The following is a 17796-nucleotide window of genomic DNA, read 5'->3' on the forward strand; positions in this document are numbered from 1 at the left end:
ATCATTATTTGCAATCAATAGGATTCCCTCACTCTTGCAAAAGATGAATGATTTTCTATTTCGCTATAAGTACATTCGCTTTGAGCCTGATACAGAAGATATGCAAAATGCGATTATGAGAGAGAGCTTGATGTGAACGTGAAGCACATGAGCCGAATCAACAAACGAGACATGCCGCAATCCAAATATTGAAGGAAAAAAAAACAGCCAGCAAAAGTAAGTGAGTAAGTAAAAAGGAAGAAAAAAAGTACAGAGTTCGCAGTTTCATCACGAGCCACCATACTGCCGATAGTCCAGCGGGAACTTGGGCGCAGGGTAATCATCCCACTGGCGTTCTCCATCGAGGAAGCGACGCAACCGCATGACTTGTGATGAGAGGTACATCAGGATGATCTGCATCTCGATATCGAGTTTGAGTTTGAGGATTTCTTCGCAGGTGCGTAGGGCTTGCGTGCGCGTCGTTACGAACATGTTGCCTCGGAACCCGAGCTCTTTCAGACTGTCGATCATCTCTCCGAATTCGGAACACCATGCAAGTACTCCTAGCTGTTCTTGTGTGAGTACTGGGTAGGGGTTTGTATTGGGGAGGACTTACTTGGCCGTATTGTTTGTAACGACCGTAGAGAACGTTGGGCGCTGCTTTGAGTGCAAAGTCGAATGCTTCGTTTTGGATGATGACGCCTTGTTCTGGGACATATGGTTCGACCACAGGCTGGGGCTGCGCGAGGCATTAGCGTCTAACTTCTGTGGTGGTAGTAATGATATGAACGTACCTCTGGCCTTGGGGGCGGCTCCTGGAACCACTGGTGTCCAGAGTAGTCGACTTCTCCACCAAAATCTACGTGGTCAGCGTTCTTCGCTGTGTAATCCATTATTCGACGATGAGATGGGCGATTTAAAGCTTCGAGTAGTGCTGTTAGATCCTTTGGCAAAGGTATCTGATCGAATGGGACGGAGTCTTGTGCTTGAGCGGGAGGGGTGAAGATAGCGTGTAGGTTGAGAGAGTTTTCGCTTTATCAGGACGAAGGTCAGCCAAAGCGTTATGTGTGGCATACGACATCGACTTACGATGGAAGTGGGGAAAGAGATGTGGGGACGCTGAGATTGAGAGTGTTAGATGAGGGTGAGAAAGGTTTTCGAGAAGACGATTGGGATAACTCCTGTGAAACCGGGTGATTAGATTCAGCGTGACGCCTAAGAGGTAATATTCCGTGCCTTGAAAAGAGGGTTTAGAGACTGTCTATTCTCCTTCGATGACAAACGTCTAGAACCAGGGCTATTCAAACGGGTTTTCCGCGCAGCGATGGAGTGGCGATGACGCTCTGCACTGACGCGGCTGATCGTCGATAACCGATTGTAGAGAATCGCGGAGGGCGAGGGATGCGCTGATACGAAAGCAGAGCTTGATATGATGCTCGAAGTGCCGGAAGTGCTGGAAGTGGATTCTGCAATGGAACGCGGAGTTGCAAGTGAATCCCGATCTGCTTCAGGTGTCTCCAAATAAATATCAGTGACTACGCGCTGAAGAACAGGCTTGTAAGGTGACTCGGGAGCGTAAAGAGGTTGTGGTGGGGGGACTGGAAGGAAAGGTATTGGAACGGGTAAGGGTCTAGGGGAGTCGGGAGCAAAAAGTGCAGAAGTGATATATGTGTTAATCTCCGGAACTTTTAAGTGCTCCGAGTCTGTTAGGAGAGATATCCTTGAAGGTGGAAAGATGGTGCGATAGTCGAATGGATCACGGTTCTGTACGTTTCTGCTAAGCCAAGAAGGGGAAGGTGGAATGAATGACGTGCGCGATGAAGGGCTGAGAATTGAGCTGGCGGCGAATGGCGATGGTGACGCAGTAAGCTCCAACGGATCAACACAAGGGTGTTTGATAACGGGAGGAAATGGTTTCGCGACCTGCTCTGGATGTAAGGCGTCACTGGCGGGCGGTGGAATCGGAAGGGGTGCTGGTGATGATGATTCACCTGCTATAGCTGCCCTGCGAGCTAAAACGACAAGTGCAGCCTCAGAAGGGTTTGAAGAGTTCTCAGCCGCAGGCTCGATAACGGGATTCGAAGGGGAAGAATGGAGGGGTTCTGTGAATGCAGACTGAAGAGATAAGGATAGTGAAGTTGCTTGACTAGGTGCTCTCCTCCTACTTCTGATAGTATTACCAGACGAAACGTCCGAACGAGAGTTGAAAGGACCGTGTAGTAACCTTGATAAAGACCTAAAGCGCTTCAATGAACCAGTAAATTTACGACTTCTGACGTCAAAGTCAAGTGTAGTAGCGGACGTAAATGGCCCAGATGTCTGAGTCGGAGTGCTAGAAAGTTCTGGATGTGCGTCAAAGTCGGAAGGTGAGTCAACGAGAGGGGGACTACGAAGAATGAATTCGTTTGAGAATGGAGGGGATACACGAAGGGTAGAACAAGTCTCGTCGAGTTCTTGATTGGCAGTGACGAGTGTCGAGCTCGCAACTGAGGATGTTGCGTAGGCCGAAGCGATCGGAGTAGGTATGTGAGTTGGGGGTCTCGGGAATGCAAGATAGATGTCAGAGACTTCTGCTGCACGATTGGGCTGGACTTGTTGCCGACCGGAATTGAAAGCCGACAAGTGAAGTGATGCCTTGGATAAGTTCTTGAGGCGATATAAAGCGGATTTGGTACGAGAAATTGCTGGTCGCTTAGGAGGAATGGATGAGTCAGAGGAGGGTTTATTGCAGGCTTCCCCGTCGGAAGGTTCTGGATTGATGATACTTGGACGAGCTAGAGACTCGTCGTCGAGTTGGATGGGGAGATCTTCTCGATTTACAAGTTCAAATTCCTCAAGGTCTTCACCTTGTGGTTGTTGCTCCTGCTCTGAGGTAGGGTCTTGATGTCTCTTTGTAAAGAGACCTTGGTTACCTCGCCCTTTGAAAGTGCGGGAAAGTAAACGGGTTGGATCAAGAGTATGAGCCGAGCTGCGCAAAGAGCCTCGAAGGCCGCGAGGTAGTCTCGACTGGAAGTAGGTTGATGGCGACGTTGTATCTTCTCCAAGTCCTTGTGATATGGACTTGTGAGGAGAAGAGAATACGGCTGGGAGGAGTGACCTTTGAAGAAAATCAGGCGCTGTGTCAGCGTGATTGTAACGTGGATTCCTGACGACTAGGAGAAGCTACATCTGGTTCAATTACTTACCGGTCCTTATCCTCGTGTTTTCTGTAAACTTGTTAGTTTTCCGCTGACCTGCCTCGAGGCCAATTGCTTAAACTATATGCGATCGGCACTCGGTATCAATTACATAAGCTTTGCGGTGGGTGACCCCGTATGCATCCTCCATTGTACGTTCAAGTTACGCTGAACTCACTCCAGCTACCCGTGGACATCGTGCTTCAGAACTGCCATTATCAATCGGAAGTCCAAGTACTGCCTCGACCGATAAGCTATTCATTATTCTCCTTTTCCACAGTCTGAGCGCTCATTTTGGCTCAAAATAGGTTTGATATTTTCATTCCTGCACTTACATACAGATTAATCAAAGCATGGACCGTTGCTGCCAGGAATGACGCCTTGATCAGGAAAAACACGTTCAAGCCACCCGGGGCTTCAAGTCGTTCTCTTCCCAAACAACCTTTGGAGTTGAGCTGCGCACGCTGATAGAAGCATCACAACCTCTTGCCTTGCATGCATGGTTATCACTGGCTATCAGCCTCATAAATTCTCATACCGATAACGCACCGATAACGTTTTCTCGCAGTGTCACAAGGCAAACGGTCGGGTTTCATGCACCGCACTGCAGTAGATCGGGGTGTAAACTACTAGTACGTGGTACGATGAATGACATCTTTGTTAAGCCAGAAACGATGAATCGATAATCCAATGCATCGTGCAACGCTGGACTCGAGTTTTCTGGCGGTAAGTCTGCCACTATGCAAAAAGTACCCGTCTTCTTATATGGTCTGATCAGATACGCAGTACTCGCCGATCTCGATTGTCAGATTGCTTCGATCAATTTGGCTCTAGCACCGGGTCGTGACACACATGCTCGTCGATCGAAGCAACGCAGTGTTTTCTGATATCATGTATTCTTCATAAAGATCCCCATCTAAACCCCAACGACTGCTTCAATATCCGAGTAGCTCCAACCCATCATGTCATATTTTTTATCGGAGATGACCTCACATTTCAGCTTGAGCGGACATTATAATCACGTACGCCTTCTTCACCAACCCCTCTGCTCTTCCAAACATCTACGACAAGGGCACTGCGTACTACGAAACCGCGGAAACCCGGTTTTCATGTCGTCAGGACAGCTGCTTCGTGATCGTGTGCAACAGCGTTCGCTCGCTCGTGGCAAGCTCAGGGTTGCACTTGAAAACCTGCGATCGAAATCTTCGAATCCAACATGATGACGCCCCTACACCTGCTTGAGGGGCAACGCGACATCCGACATCCGGATCATATCTACAGGCACGATATCAGAAACCCTTTTTTACAAAAGGAGCGCTCAACTTTCTTTTATTGGATGGCCCCTGTGGACGCTTTGCAGGCACGTCTTACAGCTGCGGACAAGCAACGTGCGGCTCTAGGCGAGGTCCAGCGGAGAATGAAGCAAGTCTCCAGACGTCCGATTCAAATTGAAGGTTTCCAGGCCGGCGGAGACCTTGGTGCTGTGTGCTGCGATGATCGGATGGATACTACAGCAAGCGAGAGAGGTATGGGAGGAGTAATTACTAAGGACCAGAGCGGAGAAACGAATATCATGATCATCCTGTTGTGTGGGCGCCTCCTGATTCAATATCCAGCTCCTAGACATCAATCATATTTGTTATTTCATCTGAGCGAGGAAAGCAACCGGCTGATATAGAGAATCGTGTTCATAATAAGCAGAATAGTAGACGCTATGAATTGGTTGTACACAGGGAAGCAAAACAAGAAATCAACAAAAACCGAGCCATCATTTTATCCTTCACATTGCTGCGGAAGACTTCCGATTAGTGCAGGAGGCTCTGCCTCTCTCCTGGCACTGTATCGTCAATCAGATTCTCTTGGTCCCTTCTTTTTCCACGGAGGAGACGTTGCAAGAGCGGTACTGCCTCCAGGATTGAGCGGCTGCGGGAGAGTGCTGGGAGATACCCGGCAACTGTGGTTCCACCCATGATCGCAAACCCGGCAACTGAAGTTCCACCCATGATGGCGACCAACAAAACAAGCACGCCGAGTTCTCCGATCACGGCATAGGCAGTCCTCCTTTGGTCAAAGGGGAACTGCAGGCCGATCATGCGAGACCAGGAGCCTGAGCCAACCTGCATAATCTCGGATATCCCCCCACCTCCAATGCCGCTCACTCCCGTGGCACCTCCATCACACCATAGAACCATGCTCCCGATTTCCTCAGCTCGCGACTTTGCCTGCTCCCACATAGCGAGACCGACAGTAGGGTCCCACGTACGAGCAGGGGCAAGAATCAACGCAGGCCTAGAATCGAGAGAACTAAATCCAGACGAGAAGGCAAAGTCGAGACATATAGAGGATGTGATGGGGATGGGGCGGGTGTGATTCGTTGTGGAAGACCACTCAGTTCTTGTCGCCCATTTTGGAGGGCCGAGTTCGAATGTATACATCGTCGGAGGCTCAGTTGAGGGGATCGCTGAGAAGGATTCTGTGACTGTCAGACCGTCAGACACTTGGCAAGATCACGCCCAGACAGAAGGACGTACATGGAACGAGGTTCCGTTTGTAATATTGCAGTATTTCCTCGCCTTTCTTCTGCTCCCGATGTACAAGCGCCAGCCCATTACGCCTCATGCGAGATACGCCGGGGTTCGACGGGTCTTGAGGCACAAACTCCTCAAATGCAACCCCAATAACAGATTGTTGAATATCCTTGCGCATCACTTCGAATGCAGCCTCCCTCTCCTCCTGACTGTTAAACAGTACCGCGCTTTCCGGCCACAGAACGACCTTGGCACGTGAAGCCAATGTCCTGGTCTCAGCAATATAGTCGGCGGGAGTCGGATGATGACCGTGGCGAACGGGTGGGAGGGCGCAGGCAACACCCAATGGCGAAGCATCAAACAACGTATCAGTTCGAGTGGGTAGACTGACATATAACGAAGGAAGGGCGAGTGTCACAAGGATAATTCCCAAAGCGAGAAGACTCCGCGAGCGTTTATTGGATTGAGCTTCACCGGGCAAAGTATCCGGGTGGATCGGCTGCTTATGGTCGTTATCGGAGCCCATCAGCCAAGCAGCTGCAACTTCCGAAGACAGAACCGCACAGGCAGCGACGGCCCAGTCGATGCCTATTGGCCCTGTATAGGGGAGCATCCACCCAAAGGGATGGGAGGTGGAGACTGGACTCCAATTGAACAGTCTCCCCACAGGGGAGAAGTGGGATACAATAGCCCACGTCGCCGCCCATACAACAGGGAAGAATGTGAGCTGAGCCCAGGTGCTTTGGAACCGGCGATGAAGGCGTATATCTGCATAAATCGCCACGATTACGCACACGTATGTCATGGCGGACATAACTCCAACCGCAGCAAATGATTGTGTCGAGTTCTTCGACATGGCATTCGTTGCGGCAGAGTTTAGGGCCAATGACGTACCGACCGTCACAGCTCCCAAGGAGCATATTAGCTCCAAAAATCGGGTACTGCGACATGCGGTTCTGAATCCGTGAATACGGAGAGTAGTGAGAAGTAGTACCAAAGGTACAAAAGTCGGGGCAGGCCCCAGAGATAAGAATGCGAGTAGAAACTCGCTCACCCCGAATATCAAGATTGGTTTTTTGGTCAGAATGAGGGATCGAAGAGAGTCTCCCATGATAAACAATGTTAATGGTTGGTGAGTGAGTTCCGAAACGTTGTTGTAACTACTGCGGCCAAGCTTTATATGATGAGCACGAGAAGCTCGGCTCGAAATGGTACTAAAGCTCGGACTCTAAAACTTCTAGGTCAAAGTCCAACGTTCAACATTAACCAACGAACATTCGACGACATCAACAAGGGTCTTGAGTGAGTTTGATAGCCTTTTTGATAGCCTTTATTTTGGAACACATCACCACAGCCTTAGAACGATCGACGCAATGGGTTCCTGATCAGCCTGAGTGCGTGCGGTGTCCGCTGCGACAGCCTGTGACACAAATCGTGCAAGACTCATCGGCATAATTCAATTCAATTTGCTGTTTGACCTCTTTGAATGAAAGCCAAACCAATCTGTTTGTCACCATAGACAAGGCTCCAGCCGTAGAGCTTTAGGGCGTCATCGAGGACCCAACGACATTTGTTACTTGGATATCAGACTCGCACGTACTCTCTTTTCGGAGAGCAACATCTATACGGAGGATATCCACTCGACATGCATCCTGCGTAACCCAATTCCTCCTCCCTCACAGCCGAAATGCATGCTGCCTCCACATCCGAAATTTCTTTCTCATAGGATGTCATCCATGAAGTGTCTCCGCGAAACCCTAATTTTTCGCTGTGTATGTTGTGGGGGATCGATTCCGAGCACAGAACGGCACAGGCAGCAACAACCCAATCTACTCAGTATGCCCGGTGACCCTGTATACGGCAAGAGCCAACCATATGGGTGAGATGTGGAGACCGGACTCCAGGTCAGAAGTCTCCCGACAGGCCCGTAGATGTGCGATATAATACTCCACGGCATCGCCCATAAAAATGGGAAGAAGGTCTGAGTCCATGTTGTTTGGAGCCGTCGACCGAGGCGGATATCTACATAAAGTGTTACAATGGCGCACATACGTTTGTGATAGCACACATGCCTCCAACTGCAACAAGTAATTACAATGAGCTTGACAGAGCGTTAGTAGTGGAAGAGTAATCGGCCAGAGATGAGCCAGATGGGATAGTTATCCAAGAGAACATTAATTCTACTGGATTCTTGACCAGTGTTGCTGTTAAACGTGATAAGTTCGGGCACCATAGTGCGAGCAATAACACCAACGGTACGAACGTTGACGACGGGCCCAGGGATATAAAGGTAAGCACGAACTCTGTTACTGTAAAATGGGTGTTGGATACTTTGCGAGGATGAGGCATTGCAATGTGTCCCCATGTTAGCTGGCAGGCGACGTTAATCACTCATGTAGTGGTTAGTGATTGTCCTTGGGCCACATAGTCACTGCAGCTGCCGATGAGCGTTGGAGTTCATCTTACATGCAGGGTAAATTCGAGCGTCTACGAAGATCGAAAAGTATGACAGAGTACACTGGACCGCTTCATATGTGCCGAATTCCATAGTACATCCTCATAAGTATGATAAGAATATGATAAACCTCAGTACAGGACCGGATACTACCTCGATTTCGGGAGTGGAAATTACGGTTTCAGGGTCTTCGGTGTCGAGAACAACCAACTACGTCTCCTATTGTTGCAACAAGAAGCGACCGGCCGTTTGTACACGAGCAGCAACGACTGATGAAGTAGTGAACTACAGAATGTGTCAGTTTAAAGTTAAATGTTATATCACCGCATGAAGTAATACCTGGTGCAATCAAAGCGGGGGTCATGGAGCTGCTCCCTCAGCAGATTCCTCATCATTCAAGTTTATGGCAAATGGATCAACTGTGTGATCCATGAGAGGTCCACCCAACAGCGCGTCGCCACTTTCCATTTGACTGAGGTCATGAACGCCTTCGAACGCAGTTCCATCAGGTCCGAGCACTGCCATATCCAGGTCTCCAACTTCTTCCGGATTGGCACTCTCGTGTACACCGATTTCGATATCCACATCGCCATCGAGAGCTTTGAGTGATTCGTCCAACATGTCTGCAACCTGCTCTGTTACCAATATAGGCTCAGTAGCTTGGAGCGAAAGTGCAGGAGGTGACGGAGATGATGGTTTGGTTTGGGGTTCCGATGGAATTTCCTGAGCAACTGAGTTCGTCTCTGTGTCCAACACAGGTGCTTCTGCATCGGGAACTACAGAGACGACCGGCTCATCCTGGTCCATCTCTTCGTCTCCTTCCACCACCTCAGGTTCGTCGGGAAGTGGCGCTAGTGGTTCATCCACTTCTCCTTCATCATCACTAAATTGCTTCAAGGTTGACTGTAATTTCGAAGTCACTTTATCAATAGGTCAGGCTACTTACTTGTTTTCTTTCTGTCTTCGCCCACTTGTAGATCTTCACAGAAGAATTTGGAGCAGCATTTTCTGGAACGGTCCATACTTTCTCCCAACAAACAACTGGCTGCATGAGTTGGCGTCTTGCAGCCTCCGTTGTTGCGATGCTGACGCCGATTCTCCGCCTAGTGGACATGAATGCAGAAGATGAAATCGATGAAAGGCTGTTGATTGTGTCGACTGATCCAGTTATGAATGCGAATGCAAATGTAGTAATACATAAATGATGCTATGTATGTTTGGCAGAGTTTTCGGCCACCCTTTTGGGGGTCAAGCATCAAGTGGAGTCACGTGCGTGATTTAAGTTGGAGGAGCTTTGGGGTCCGCTGTTCTACTTAGGTTGAGTGGACACTTTCGCCAACATTAAGCATACACATTGGGAGCATCTTCGCAGAATACCGAAGCACCGCGCAGACGGACTGAATGCAGAGTCACCAACGAGCATCTTCCTTCTATGAAGGTCTGACTGCGGGAGACTGTCGAGGCAGTGTGCTTGTTACCTTCATTCTAGGCCGACGATATGCCGTTGCCCCCTGTTGCCCCTTATGAACTTCTTTGCCTTGCCATATACATCAGTGAGTGGATTTAAGATATACATTGAAGAATTACCTTCCATCCAGAAAATAAGCGTACGAAACTAGGCACGCACTCTCCCAAAATAAACAATATCATGATCTCGTGGGCATCCATGACAGAAAGGAGCTGATGCTAATGGAAGCAGTCAGCGAGGCAATAAAGTTCGAATGAGATGTACTTGCTCCAAACGCCCCCTAAACTTCACAACGTATGTGCGGTATAAATTTCAGATAAGTATAAGGCACCGGGTATTGCAAGATAGCATATTTTCCTCCTCCTGGGTTGGGACAAGATGCAGTATCAGCAGAGACGATAGCTGCTGTTCAAAGAAGCGTAATATGTACAAGGCGAAAGAAACGTGGAACGGGTCGGTGTACAACGTGGAACTGCGCAACCGTTTGGAAGAGTCTTGGGCCGTCCATTAGAAATATTTCGAAGGTGGAAGTGCGGTGCCACAAAACGGTCGACCGGTTGAAGCTACTAGTACCCCTTGCGATGTCATAGCTGCCTATGTGTATCCAGTGCATTCAACTGGGAAGTGCTCAGTATAACATACGCCAAATACAAGTTACGGATAACCAGACAGACCTTGTAAAAAGATGAGCGGCAAAACGGCAAATAGAACCGTAACCACCACACGCAATGTTCTTGAAAGGTTCAAGTGAAGAGGTTGCTGTGTCTTCCCATTGCCTTGGGTCAGTGACATATTGGGCATCGCTTCATGGTCTAGGACAGCAGTGGAACGAAGAAGTTGACATTGTATATCGACCTGTATCACGACTTGTAATGGTGAACAAGAGACAAAGTAATGAAAGTCAGAATACGAGCACTGCCCGACTCGCTCGCTACTCCAACACGCGTCAGCAAGTTCACCAGTCCTACCATGCAATGTAGTAGGCCATACACACAACATACATTGAACAGTAACGCCCAATGTAAGCATGTGTCACGACCGCGCCAGAAAGAGAACCCGCGATTTTCATGGGACCTCTTCTGCCCAACGTAACATGTCTTCAAGTGATACGCTGATAGCAGGTGTCTGTACCGACATAATGTCATTTGAATGTCGACGTGCACTAAGCAAAAGGTACCTGAGAGTCGCTGGCTTTCACCACCGGCTTCTGGGCTTCTGATCCCGCCATTTCCTGAGCCGTAGAACGTAGCTCCAACAGACGAGCCTCGAGAGCATCACATTGCCTAGCTTGTCGTATTCAATAACGTTTAAACCAAAGAGTGGGGCACGCACGAGTGAATGTTCTTCGTTTCCTCGCGCCTTAGTTCCAGTTGTCGTTGCATCATAAGTTCAAGATTTCCTCTAGCCTATATAAATATCAGTGAACCGCATGGGCCAAAGTGTGAAAATAAGGACCTGGACGGGCCGTAGATCATTTGCAGCTGCCATAAGATTCTGGGCAAGTATTGTGATCCACTCAAGCTGGCGTTGCCATTCTGGTGGTACGGAAGATGAAGGGGGTGGCGGCGGTGCAAGAATTGCATCTGTCAAATTGGAGTACGTGACCAGCATGGACCTCAAGACAGCAAGAAGCGCGGGCCGTCGATCTTAGGGAAGTACGGTTTCAGGACAGCGAACGTATCGAGGAGACCCAAGGACTGTCTCACCTACACTCGGGTCAGGAGGGTAGAGCTGATGTCCCCCAAGTTCAGCTAGAGATGGGATGGTCTCTTTCACCTGGTTGGGAGATAATGAAACATTTACATTAAATGCAAAGCAGCATACATACAAACCACGTATCGCCGAAGACGTTGTATTGGCCTTCTTCAAGGATCCAGTCTACTCGTGGTTTCTCGAGCTCTGCCAGCGACCATGAAGGTACATCGGTTTGATCTGAGAGTAATTCATGCTGGTTTACTGTCATAATATCAACATTTTTATCCCCTACTCTTTCCTTGAGCAAAGCAAGGAGTTTCAGGTTATGTGATGTATAGTTGTTGTAGTGAGATGGCGGCGAGGGAAAGGGACTACGGAGTTCAGCTTCCTCTTCCTCCATCCGTGTTCACGTGCAGTGTAGAGTTTACAGATAGTCAGTAATGCGAAATCCACGCGAAGAGTTTGCAAGGGATTATCATGACGGTGACAAAAGCTGCTGCCGTTCCGGCAGTTGTTTGGCAAAGGCTTCTGATCCAAACAAACTTGAACGTTCTGAACAGTCATTTATTTGCTCTTGTCCTACTGCCGCCGTTGTCAATATGGTGCGCCGAATTGCTTCACAGGTGCACAAGCAGGCTGCGCGGCTCATGCGCGCGAGTTACATGAAGAATGAGCCTGTGTGGTTTCAAGCAGTTCTCGAACATCCTCCCCTTCCTCTCCCTCCAAGAGCTCCCCCAGTCCGTGAAGACTGTCGGTTACCGTCCAGTAGAAAAATGCGGAAACCAAAGACTGAGCCGTTGCCTATATTCTACTTGGAGGACAAAGTTCGTCGGCAATTTTTCCGCGACCATCCATTTGAGGCATTCAGGCCTGTCAGCATTGTAGAAGGTCGCGAAGTAGAGGATGAGCATCCAGTACGAGGAACAGATTGGACACGGCTAGCTGAAAGAGGACTCAACCCTTCCCCGGAGGAGTAAGTACTTCTTTTTTGCAATTGACCATCGAATAACATGGCAACTCCCATTTCGTTAGTGCTGTCCGCTTTGCTGCTAACCTGCACAACCACCATAAAATGGCTCTTAGCATTGCATACACACGCGCTGTTGCGGAGTTCAGATCACTACGAGCTGGGCACGATTTTGCCAACACATTCGCTCGAATGGAGGCTGAAGCTTATGGCACTGTCTTCCCCTCTGAAATTGACCGGACGTTCGAGAAGGAAGATGCAGTCTACCAATCGGCAGACCGCAAGGTTGAGCTTGACAGAGGTGCTCTTCTCGCTCGCAAGCGGTGGAAGGCCATCTTGGATGTGGATAGTGGGATGGGAGACTTTGAGAGAGGACAACAATATACCAGGAATTGGAAGCAAGGCATCCGTCCAACCTACCTTCCGGTAGATGAACTGGTGGCTGCGTCAGAAGCTGGGACGTCTGTGCAGTCTATGGAGCAGGATCGTGATGCCGCGAGTGCTGAGTTTGTTAAATTACTAAATTAAATCCCATAGACGTACCTTGCATTTCTCAGCGTTCGGCCACCGACTTGTTAATGTTTTTGAAGCATTATATCAAGAACATAAGCCACTAGTAATAATACACAACTATGCCTTGATGCGAGATTGAGCGGCCTGTGCTGCGTTCATCCCTATCCAAGTCTTCTCTACAAGTCCAAGTAGCTTTTGCATGTCCGAACTCCAATCATTCATCACGTCCTCTGCACCGCGCTTACTCCTGAAGCTGACAATACCTGCTGGTCGGTCTACACGTGCCCAGATGGTATGTGAAACAACAAGCCGAGCGAGCGTTTCTTCCGTTTGTTGTGGTGTAAGGTCGAGAAGAACCGTGAGACGGGACAGGGTGATTCGAGTGTAATACTGCGCGACCACGCGTATATTCTGAATAAAAATCGTGAATTAGGACACTCAGCTAGAGAAATGAATTGAATTCACATGTTCTACGACGCGCGTATGGAGGTCTTCCCATTGTTTGGAAACCGAGAATACCGGCGTTGTTTGCAAGAAAGGTCCATACAAGGATTCAATTCCCGGCCACCTCATCAATTCACGGGTCACAAATGACTTGACAAGGTTACTGCCCAAGAATTAGTACTGACGTTACCAAAGGACAGAAATCTCACTAATGGAGTTCAAGCTTCTCGAGCGCGGGGTTAGCAAACAGATGGTGTAGCATGTCTGATTGTTCGTTGTCATGAGGCGCAAGCACCACGTAATAAACGATGTGTTCGAGGGCCTGAATATCGTAACCAGCCGTCAGTCGCCACAGGCCTGATGGGAATAAGAAGAACGCACGGCTTTGCTTTTGCTCTCATCCTCCTTTATAGACGGCGTATCCCAAACCTTCTCATAGTGCTTCGCCACTTCCAAATACGCACTTTGATGAAGAGCTTGTTGGATCATTAAATCGTAGTATTTGAGTTTGAGATCCTACACCCGGACAATCATTGAGGGTCTCGCACATCAGCTCCATGAACAGACGAACCTCATTTGCTTTCTCCTTGAGGAACGACTCATTGACTTTGCGGCCCCCAACTTTGGCCTTGACCCATTCCGGCTCGCCAGTTCCAAGAGCATTCTTCCCCTGTTTCACGGGGACTTCCGCGTCTTTCAATCGAGCAACAGCGATCAATAGCCTCATCTGCTCTAGAATGAACTCCGTCTTCTCTCTCCGTTCCATCGAGGAGTAGGTTTCCACTTGTAGGTCACTAACGAGGTCCGAGGCCGTTTGTAGTGCTTCTTTGATTGTAGCTGCCGAGGCGTTTGGAGCCTTGGAAAGAGTTTCATGGTAATGGGAGAGAACTAGAGTCACGCGCGCACGGGGAGTCTCAAGGAAAATCTGCAAGGAACATCCTGAGCATGCGTTAATATTTCACGACGTGATGGACTAGCCTTTCCCTCGGTCACAGATCGCAGAGTTTCAACCAACTCTAACCACTTCTCGACACCTTGCTCTTCTCGAATCCCAGGCAGCCACGATATTGCTTGTTCGACTATTGCCTGAACGACAACTTTGAGTTGACCGTGCTTCTTGCTCAGTAAGCTGATGGTGCTGTTGAGTTGTGTATAATCTCGGGATTCGTAACACAGCTCAAGTGCTGCTTTAGCTAGGCGCGTCGTGGAAGGCAGATCGTTAGCCTATGCGTGGAAAGTTTAGTGCAAGGAATTCGTCAAAGTAACAAGACATACATTTCGTGTCTGCTTCTCCAGCGCAAACAATTTCTCCAAGGCATCTGAAAGCTGACCAGACTAAGTAAAGGTGCTCCGTCAGTTCGAATGGTAACACACATATGCCACTCTGCACACACCTTAGCAAGAGCGGAAGTCTCTGGAAGGAGAGCGTCAACTTCCTTTGTGAAGTCTTTCTCCTGTTTTCTGACCTCGGCCATTGCAATTGAGTAGTGAGACTTAGAATATGGCTTGTCGTGTTTTGGCGTGCAGTGACGCGTCGCAAAAATGTTTGGCATTATTTGCTGTTCTGCACTGACTTTCCATTTCTGGGCTGACCCCTGAGCGGGAGTGATACTCGCCTCCTGGACAACTTCCTTAATGTCTTGTTGACCATCCACAGCATTCGTGAATTTCATGCCATTCCAGTCTGCGTTAGAATAATATGCGTGATAGTAACCCTAATAATAAGCGCCAGCACCGTGTACCAAATGAGTAAAGCGTCCTGTCGCGATAAGGAATTCATAGACAAACAGGAGGAATATCATGATCCAGAAGCTCCGACGTCGATGATGAAAGCGACTGCGCAGGAGAAGGTCTGAGTTCGTGTTTTTCTGAGGATGAATCGTCTCCTTCTTTTTGTTGAGCATGGAGTATGGAGAGAGACTTGTCGAGCATATGCATAGGAATCGTGAGAGGGTATATGGTGAGGATACGGCATGCGAAGGTAAGCAGTCCAGCGAGGACCGCAGGGATGACAGAAGGAAAAGCATAGAAGGGGTCTGCATATCTGTTGACTGCGTCGGAGGTTTCATAGGAAAGTGTCTCAATGGCGCTGACAGCTTTGGTTTCGGTGTGGACCGATGCATCGACTTCGGTGGAAACTGTGATGGGCTGAACGGAGACGGACTGATGTGAGACCGCCGGAGTGGCATCAACGCTTGTATCTACAATTGATGGCGTGGCATCAATGGACATCGAGACTAACTCTGGCTTAGCCTCAGTCGACCTGTCAACCAGTTTGGGTGACACCTGGATATGGCGCTGAACCAAACGAGGCTTGGCCTGCAGGCCCTTGTCCGCAGTCATACGCATCACAGTAGCGTCAACACTCTGTTCCCGAGTCTCGGGCTTCTGCGTGGCAAGATGGACAGCCCTGGCCCTCTCCATCAAACGCATACCCTGCATGTGGGGCAGCCAGTCCGAAACCTTCTGCCAGCCCGTTGCGTTCGCCTCGACATATCCGGGGCGGTTCTTCTCATGGAACCACTTTATTGTCTCCAGATAAGGCGCAAGGTGACTGAGAAGGATGGTGGTCTGAAGAGAGTCATTGACGACTGAGTGGCCCACGTGTAGGCGGAGAAGTGACCTCGATGACACATCGAGGGAGTTGAATGTCTCCTCGGACTCCGTGTGGGCGTCTAGCACGAGTGCAAGCGTCTGTAGTCGCTTGCAGCCCTGTGTCAGAACTGCAACGCCTTCTAATGTAAGGCTAGGCCCAGTCGAGGTGGGGAAACGTGCCATAGGGCAGAGTCGGAGGGTCTCGATGTTAGGACATGCCTGCGCCACAGCCTGCAGGTCTGAATTATGGAAGAGTACTGATTCTGGCAGGTCTATTTCTAGACGGAGCAGGGATGGGAGTGAGGTGAAGTGCTGGAGGGGAAGGTGACGACAAGGAGGGTCTCCGCCTCGAGACGTTGATCTCACAAGCTCATTAAAACGGGATGAGCCGGTTGCGTTGATACGCAGCGAGAGGAGCGATTTGCTGAAGCGCTCGCAGATCAGACCGGAGAGGTCCTGCCAGTCAGCCATATCCGGGGGATCCTCGATGACGAGCTCCAGGTGCGTGAGATTGCTAGTGAGGTGCTTCAGGAAGACAGCAATGTTTGCAACCTCTCCGGTCAACGATAGTTGACGCAGGTCAGTGAACACGCCACCTGAGCGTAGGTCACCGGTCAAGCGCAACGATGACTTGCGGATTTCCGTGAAGTCTATCTCATCTCCAGAGAAGACACCGCTGTCCGACGATGCATCACTAGGAGTGGAAGCTCCCGAAGCGACGATGTCGTCGAAGAAGCCTTCGACTGCAATGACAGACCGACCAGTGAGATCAAGCTCAAGAACACGCAACATGGGCAAAGATGCAGCCCATTGCCCAACGCTCGATGAGAGCGCGCCAGGTGCAACGAGAACCAACTTTTCCAACGTATTGTGCGATCTCAAGATATCGGTGAACGTCTCGGGAAGGCTCGTGGGCGACGTGAACGAAAATGATGATAGCTGAGTCGTGCTGCACACATCCGCAAGGAAAGTAGCAAGCTGCGGGATTCTCGTGCTGACCTCCAAAACTAGACTTTGAAGCTCTGGGTTCAGGAAAATGGTGCAGCGCTGCAGACCAGCAGCAGTGTCCACGCGCCAGATGAGCTGTTGCAAGTGGGGAAGGATGAATTGAACGGGCCGGTTCTCTTGGATAATTGCAAAGATAGATGGAGAGACGCTGGGGGAGGACTCGATGTATGCAATGCGGCGAACACGTTCACCATAAGCGAGGACTCTGCTCCAGTCCTCGGCATTGGGTGCCTTAGCCTGCAAAAGGTATCTAGTTGAGCAATCGAGCGGACGTTTCTCGACGAAAACCTACCAAACCAAGCCCTGGGCGGCGGGATCTCTTCATCAAGGTGTTGGGGAATAACGAAATAATTGGAAGTAAAGAGTCCAGTTCCCTCCAAAGTACATTCAGAGCGGGCTCGCACATGGCTCTACAGGTCCGCGCAAGGCGTGACATGGAGCGGCGGCCATTAGGAGAGTCGATGATAGTCTCAAACAGCTTTTTGGCTGCATCAGGATCCCGGAGGATAGTGGGGAACATTGTCTGCTGATGGACAGAGTAAGGGCGGTAAGAGGATCGATGGCTTTGCTTGCTTTGGTTATCAGCGTCGCGAGAGCGGCGAAGGCGAAGAGATACAGAAGCCAAAGCGTCGGAAAACAAGGAGGTGGAAGACATGGATACCTGGGTTAAGCAACTGGTTTTAAACCACTTACTGCGCTCACACGCCGTAACGCCCGGACTATGTGAGGAGTCACCAGCAGGATGAGGGCTGGCTCAAATAACAAATTGAATGTGCGCAATGACTTCAAGAGCCGAGCCATGCTCCCCTTTCGAACACGGAGGTGAAACACGCGTCAAGGGTTTGCCCTTACGCAACAGAAGCGAATGGCTGATGCTCTAGACTGGGGCATGTCAAGTTTCACCTTGCCGCTATTTCGCGGAGTGATAACACGTTAGTAAACTCCTGCCTTGCTCTATGCAGTGCATG

The 17796-nt window shown here is 49.6% G+C and overlaps 7 protein-coding genes across 7 annotated transcripts; 1 reads left to right on the top strand and 6 right to left on the bottom strand.

The window, feature by feature from the left end:
- Positions 1 to 267: 267 nt before the first annotated feature.
- On the bottom strand, positions 268 to 872 carry DEU56DRAFT_725903 (uncharacterized protein; the record flags this gene model as incomplete). Its single annotated transcript, XM_041347891.1, has 3 exons — positions 268 to 546; positions 596 to 718; positions 774 to 872. 3 exons carry the CDS (start codon positions 870 to 872, stop codon positions 268 to 270), a joined length of 501 nt encoding a protein of 166 aa, XP_041214330.1.
- Positions 873 to 4960: 4088 nt separating this feature from the next.
- DEU56DRAFT_907038 (uncharacterized protein) lies at positions 4961 to 6794 on the bottom strand (the record flags this gene model as incomplete). Its single annotated transcript, XM_041356869.1, has 2 exons — positions 4961 to 5634; positions 5687 to 6794. The coding sequence occupies 2 exons, from the start codon at positions 6792 to 6794 to the stop codon at positions 4961 to 4963; spliced, it is 1782 nt and encodes a 593-aa protein (XP_041214331.1).
- Positions 6795 to 8100: 1306 nt separating this feature from the next.
- On the bottom strand, positions 8101 to 9530 carry DEU56DRAFT_372708 (uncharacterized protein). Its single transcript, XM_041345911.1, has 3 exons — positions 9085 to 9530; positions 8478 to 9029; positions 8101 to 8423 (listed from the first exon to the last, which is right to left on the bottom strand). The coding sequence occupies exons 1-2, from the start codon at positions 9250 to 9252 to the stop codon at positions 8499 to 8501; spliced, it is 699 nt and encodes a 232-aa protein (XP_041214332.1). The 5' UTR covers positions 9253 to 9530; the 3' UTR covers positions 8101 to 8423; positions 8478 to 8498.
- Positions 9531 to 10462: 932 nt separating this feature from the next.
- DEU56DRAFT_372476 (MED7 protein-domain-containing protein) lies at positions 10463 to 11810 on the bottom strand. Its single transcript, XM_041345909.1, has 6 exons — positions 11435 to 11810; positions 11313 to 11382; positions 11062 to 11252; positions 10939 to 11012; positions 10784 to 10889; positions 10463 to 10731 (listed from the first exon to the last, which is right to left on the bottom strand). The coding sequence occupies exons 1-6, from the start codon at positions 11699 to 11701 to the stop codon at positions 10672 to 10674; spliced, it is 768 nt and encodes a 255-aa protein (XP_041214333.1). The 5' UTR covers positions 11702 to 11810; the 3' UTR covers positions 10463 to 10671.
- Positions 11805 to 12841, top strand: DEU56DRAFT_769547 (mitochondrial ribosomal protein S25-domain-containing protein). Its single transcript, XM_041351338.1, has 2 exons — positions 11805 to 12274; positions 12334 to 12841. Exons 1-2 carry the CDS (start codon positions 11901 to 11903, stop codon positions 12794 to 12796), a joined length of 837 nt encoding a protein of 278 aa, XP_041214334.1. The 5' UTR covers positions 11805 to 11900; the 3' UTR covers positions 12797 to 12841.
- DEU56DRAFT_769549 (uncharacterized protein) lies at positions 12842 to 14748 on the bottom strand. Its single transcript, XM_041351339.1, has 8 exons — positions 14620 to 14748; positions 14501 to 14560; positions 14204 to 14449; positions 13797 to 14150; positions 13607 to 13741; positions 13435 to 13547; positions 13247 to 13388; positions 12842 to 13192 (listed from the first exon to the last, which is right to left on the bottom strand). The coding sequence occupies exons 1-8, from the start codon at positions 14698 to 14700 to the stop codon at positions 12899 to 12901; spliced, it is 1425 nt and encodes a 474-aa protein (XP_041214335.1). The 5' UTR covers positions 14701 to 14748; the 3' UTR covers positions 12842 to 12898.
- Positions 14749 to 15001: 253 nt separating this feature from the next.
- DEU56DRAFT_725847 (uncharacterized protein) lies at positions 15002 to 17348 on the bottom strand (the record flags this gene model as incomplete). Its single annotated transcript, XM_041347888.1, has 2 exons — positions 15002 to 17065; positions 17121 to 17348. The coding sequence occupies 2 exons, from the start codon at positions 17346 to 17348 to the stop codon at positions 15002 to 15004; spliced, it is 2292 nt and encodes a 763-aa protein (XP_041214336.1).
- Between the last annotated feature and the right edge of the window lie 448 nt (positions 17349 to 17796).

The sequence above is a fragment of the Suillus clintonianus genome (assembly GCF_016758775.1).
Source record: "Suillus clintonianus strain FC179 chromosome Unknown DEU56scaffold_4, whole genome shotgun sequence".
Lineage (NCBI taxonomy): Eukaryota > Fungi > Basidiomycota > Agaricomycetes > Boletales > Suillaceae > Suillus > Suillus clintonianus.

What these genes read in the sequence shown, in the direction of transcription:
- DEU56DRAFT_372708 (XM_041345911.1), bottom strand. Translation starts at nt 9,252, where the DNA reads ATGTCCACTAGGCGGAGAATCGGCGTCAGCATCGCAACAACGGAGGCT. An exon ending in CGAAGACAGAAAGAAAACAA is followed by an intron (nt 9,030 to 9,084) that starts GTAAGTAGCCTG and finishes TCAACCTTGAAG; the next exon opens with CAATTTAGTGATGATGAAGG.
- DEU56DRAFT_769547 (XM_041351338.1), top strand. Translation starts at nt 11,901, where the DNA reads ATGGTGCGCCGAATTGCTTCACAGGTGCACAAGCAGGCTGCGCGGCTC. An exon ending in CTCAACCCTTCCCCGGAGGA is followed by an intron (nt 12,275 to 12,333) that starts GTAAGTACTTCT and finishes CCATTTCGTTAG; the next exon opens with TGCTGTCCGCTTTGCTGCTA.
- DEU56DRAFT_372476 (XM_041345909.1), bottom strand. Translation starts at nt 11,701, where the DNA reads ATGGAGGAAGAGGAAGCTGAACTCCGTAGTCCCTTTCCCTCGCCGCCA. An exon ending in TCTTCGGCGATACGTGGTTT is followed by an intron (nt 11,383 to 11,434) that starts GTATGTATGCTG and finishes TCTCCCAACCAG; the next exon opens with GTGAAAGAGACCATCCCATC. An exon ending in ATGATCTACGGCCCGTCCAG is followed by an intron (nt 11,013 to 11,061) that starts GTCCTTATTTTC and finishes ATATTTATATAG; the next exon opens with GCTAGAGGAAATCTTGAACT.
- DEU56DRAFT_769549 (XM_041351339.1), bottom strand. Translation starts at nt 14,700, where the DNA reads ATGGCCGAGGTCAGAAAACAGGAGAAAGACTTCACAAAGGAAGTTGAC. An exon ending in AGACTTCCGCTCTTGCTAAG is followed by an intron (nt 14,561 to 14,619) that starts GTGTGTGCAGAG and finishes ACCTTTACTTAG; the next exon opens with TCTGGTCAGCTTTCAGATGC. An exon ending in ATGAGAGCAAAAGCAAAGCC is followed by an intron (nt 13,548 to 13,606) that starts GTGCGTTCTTCT and finishes TACGATATTCAG; the next exon opens with GCCCTCGAACACATCGTTTA.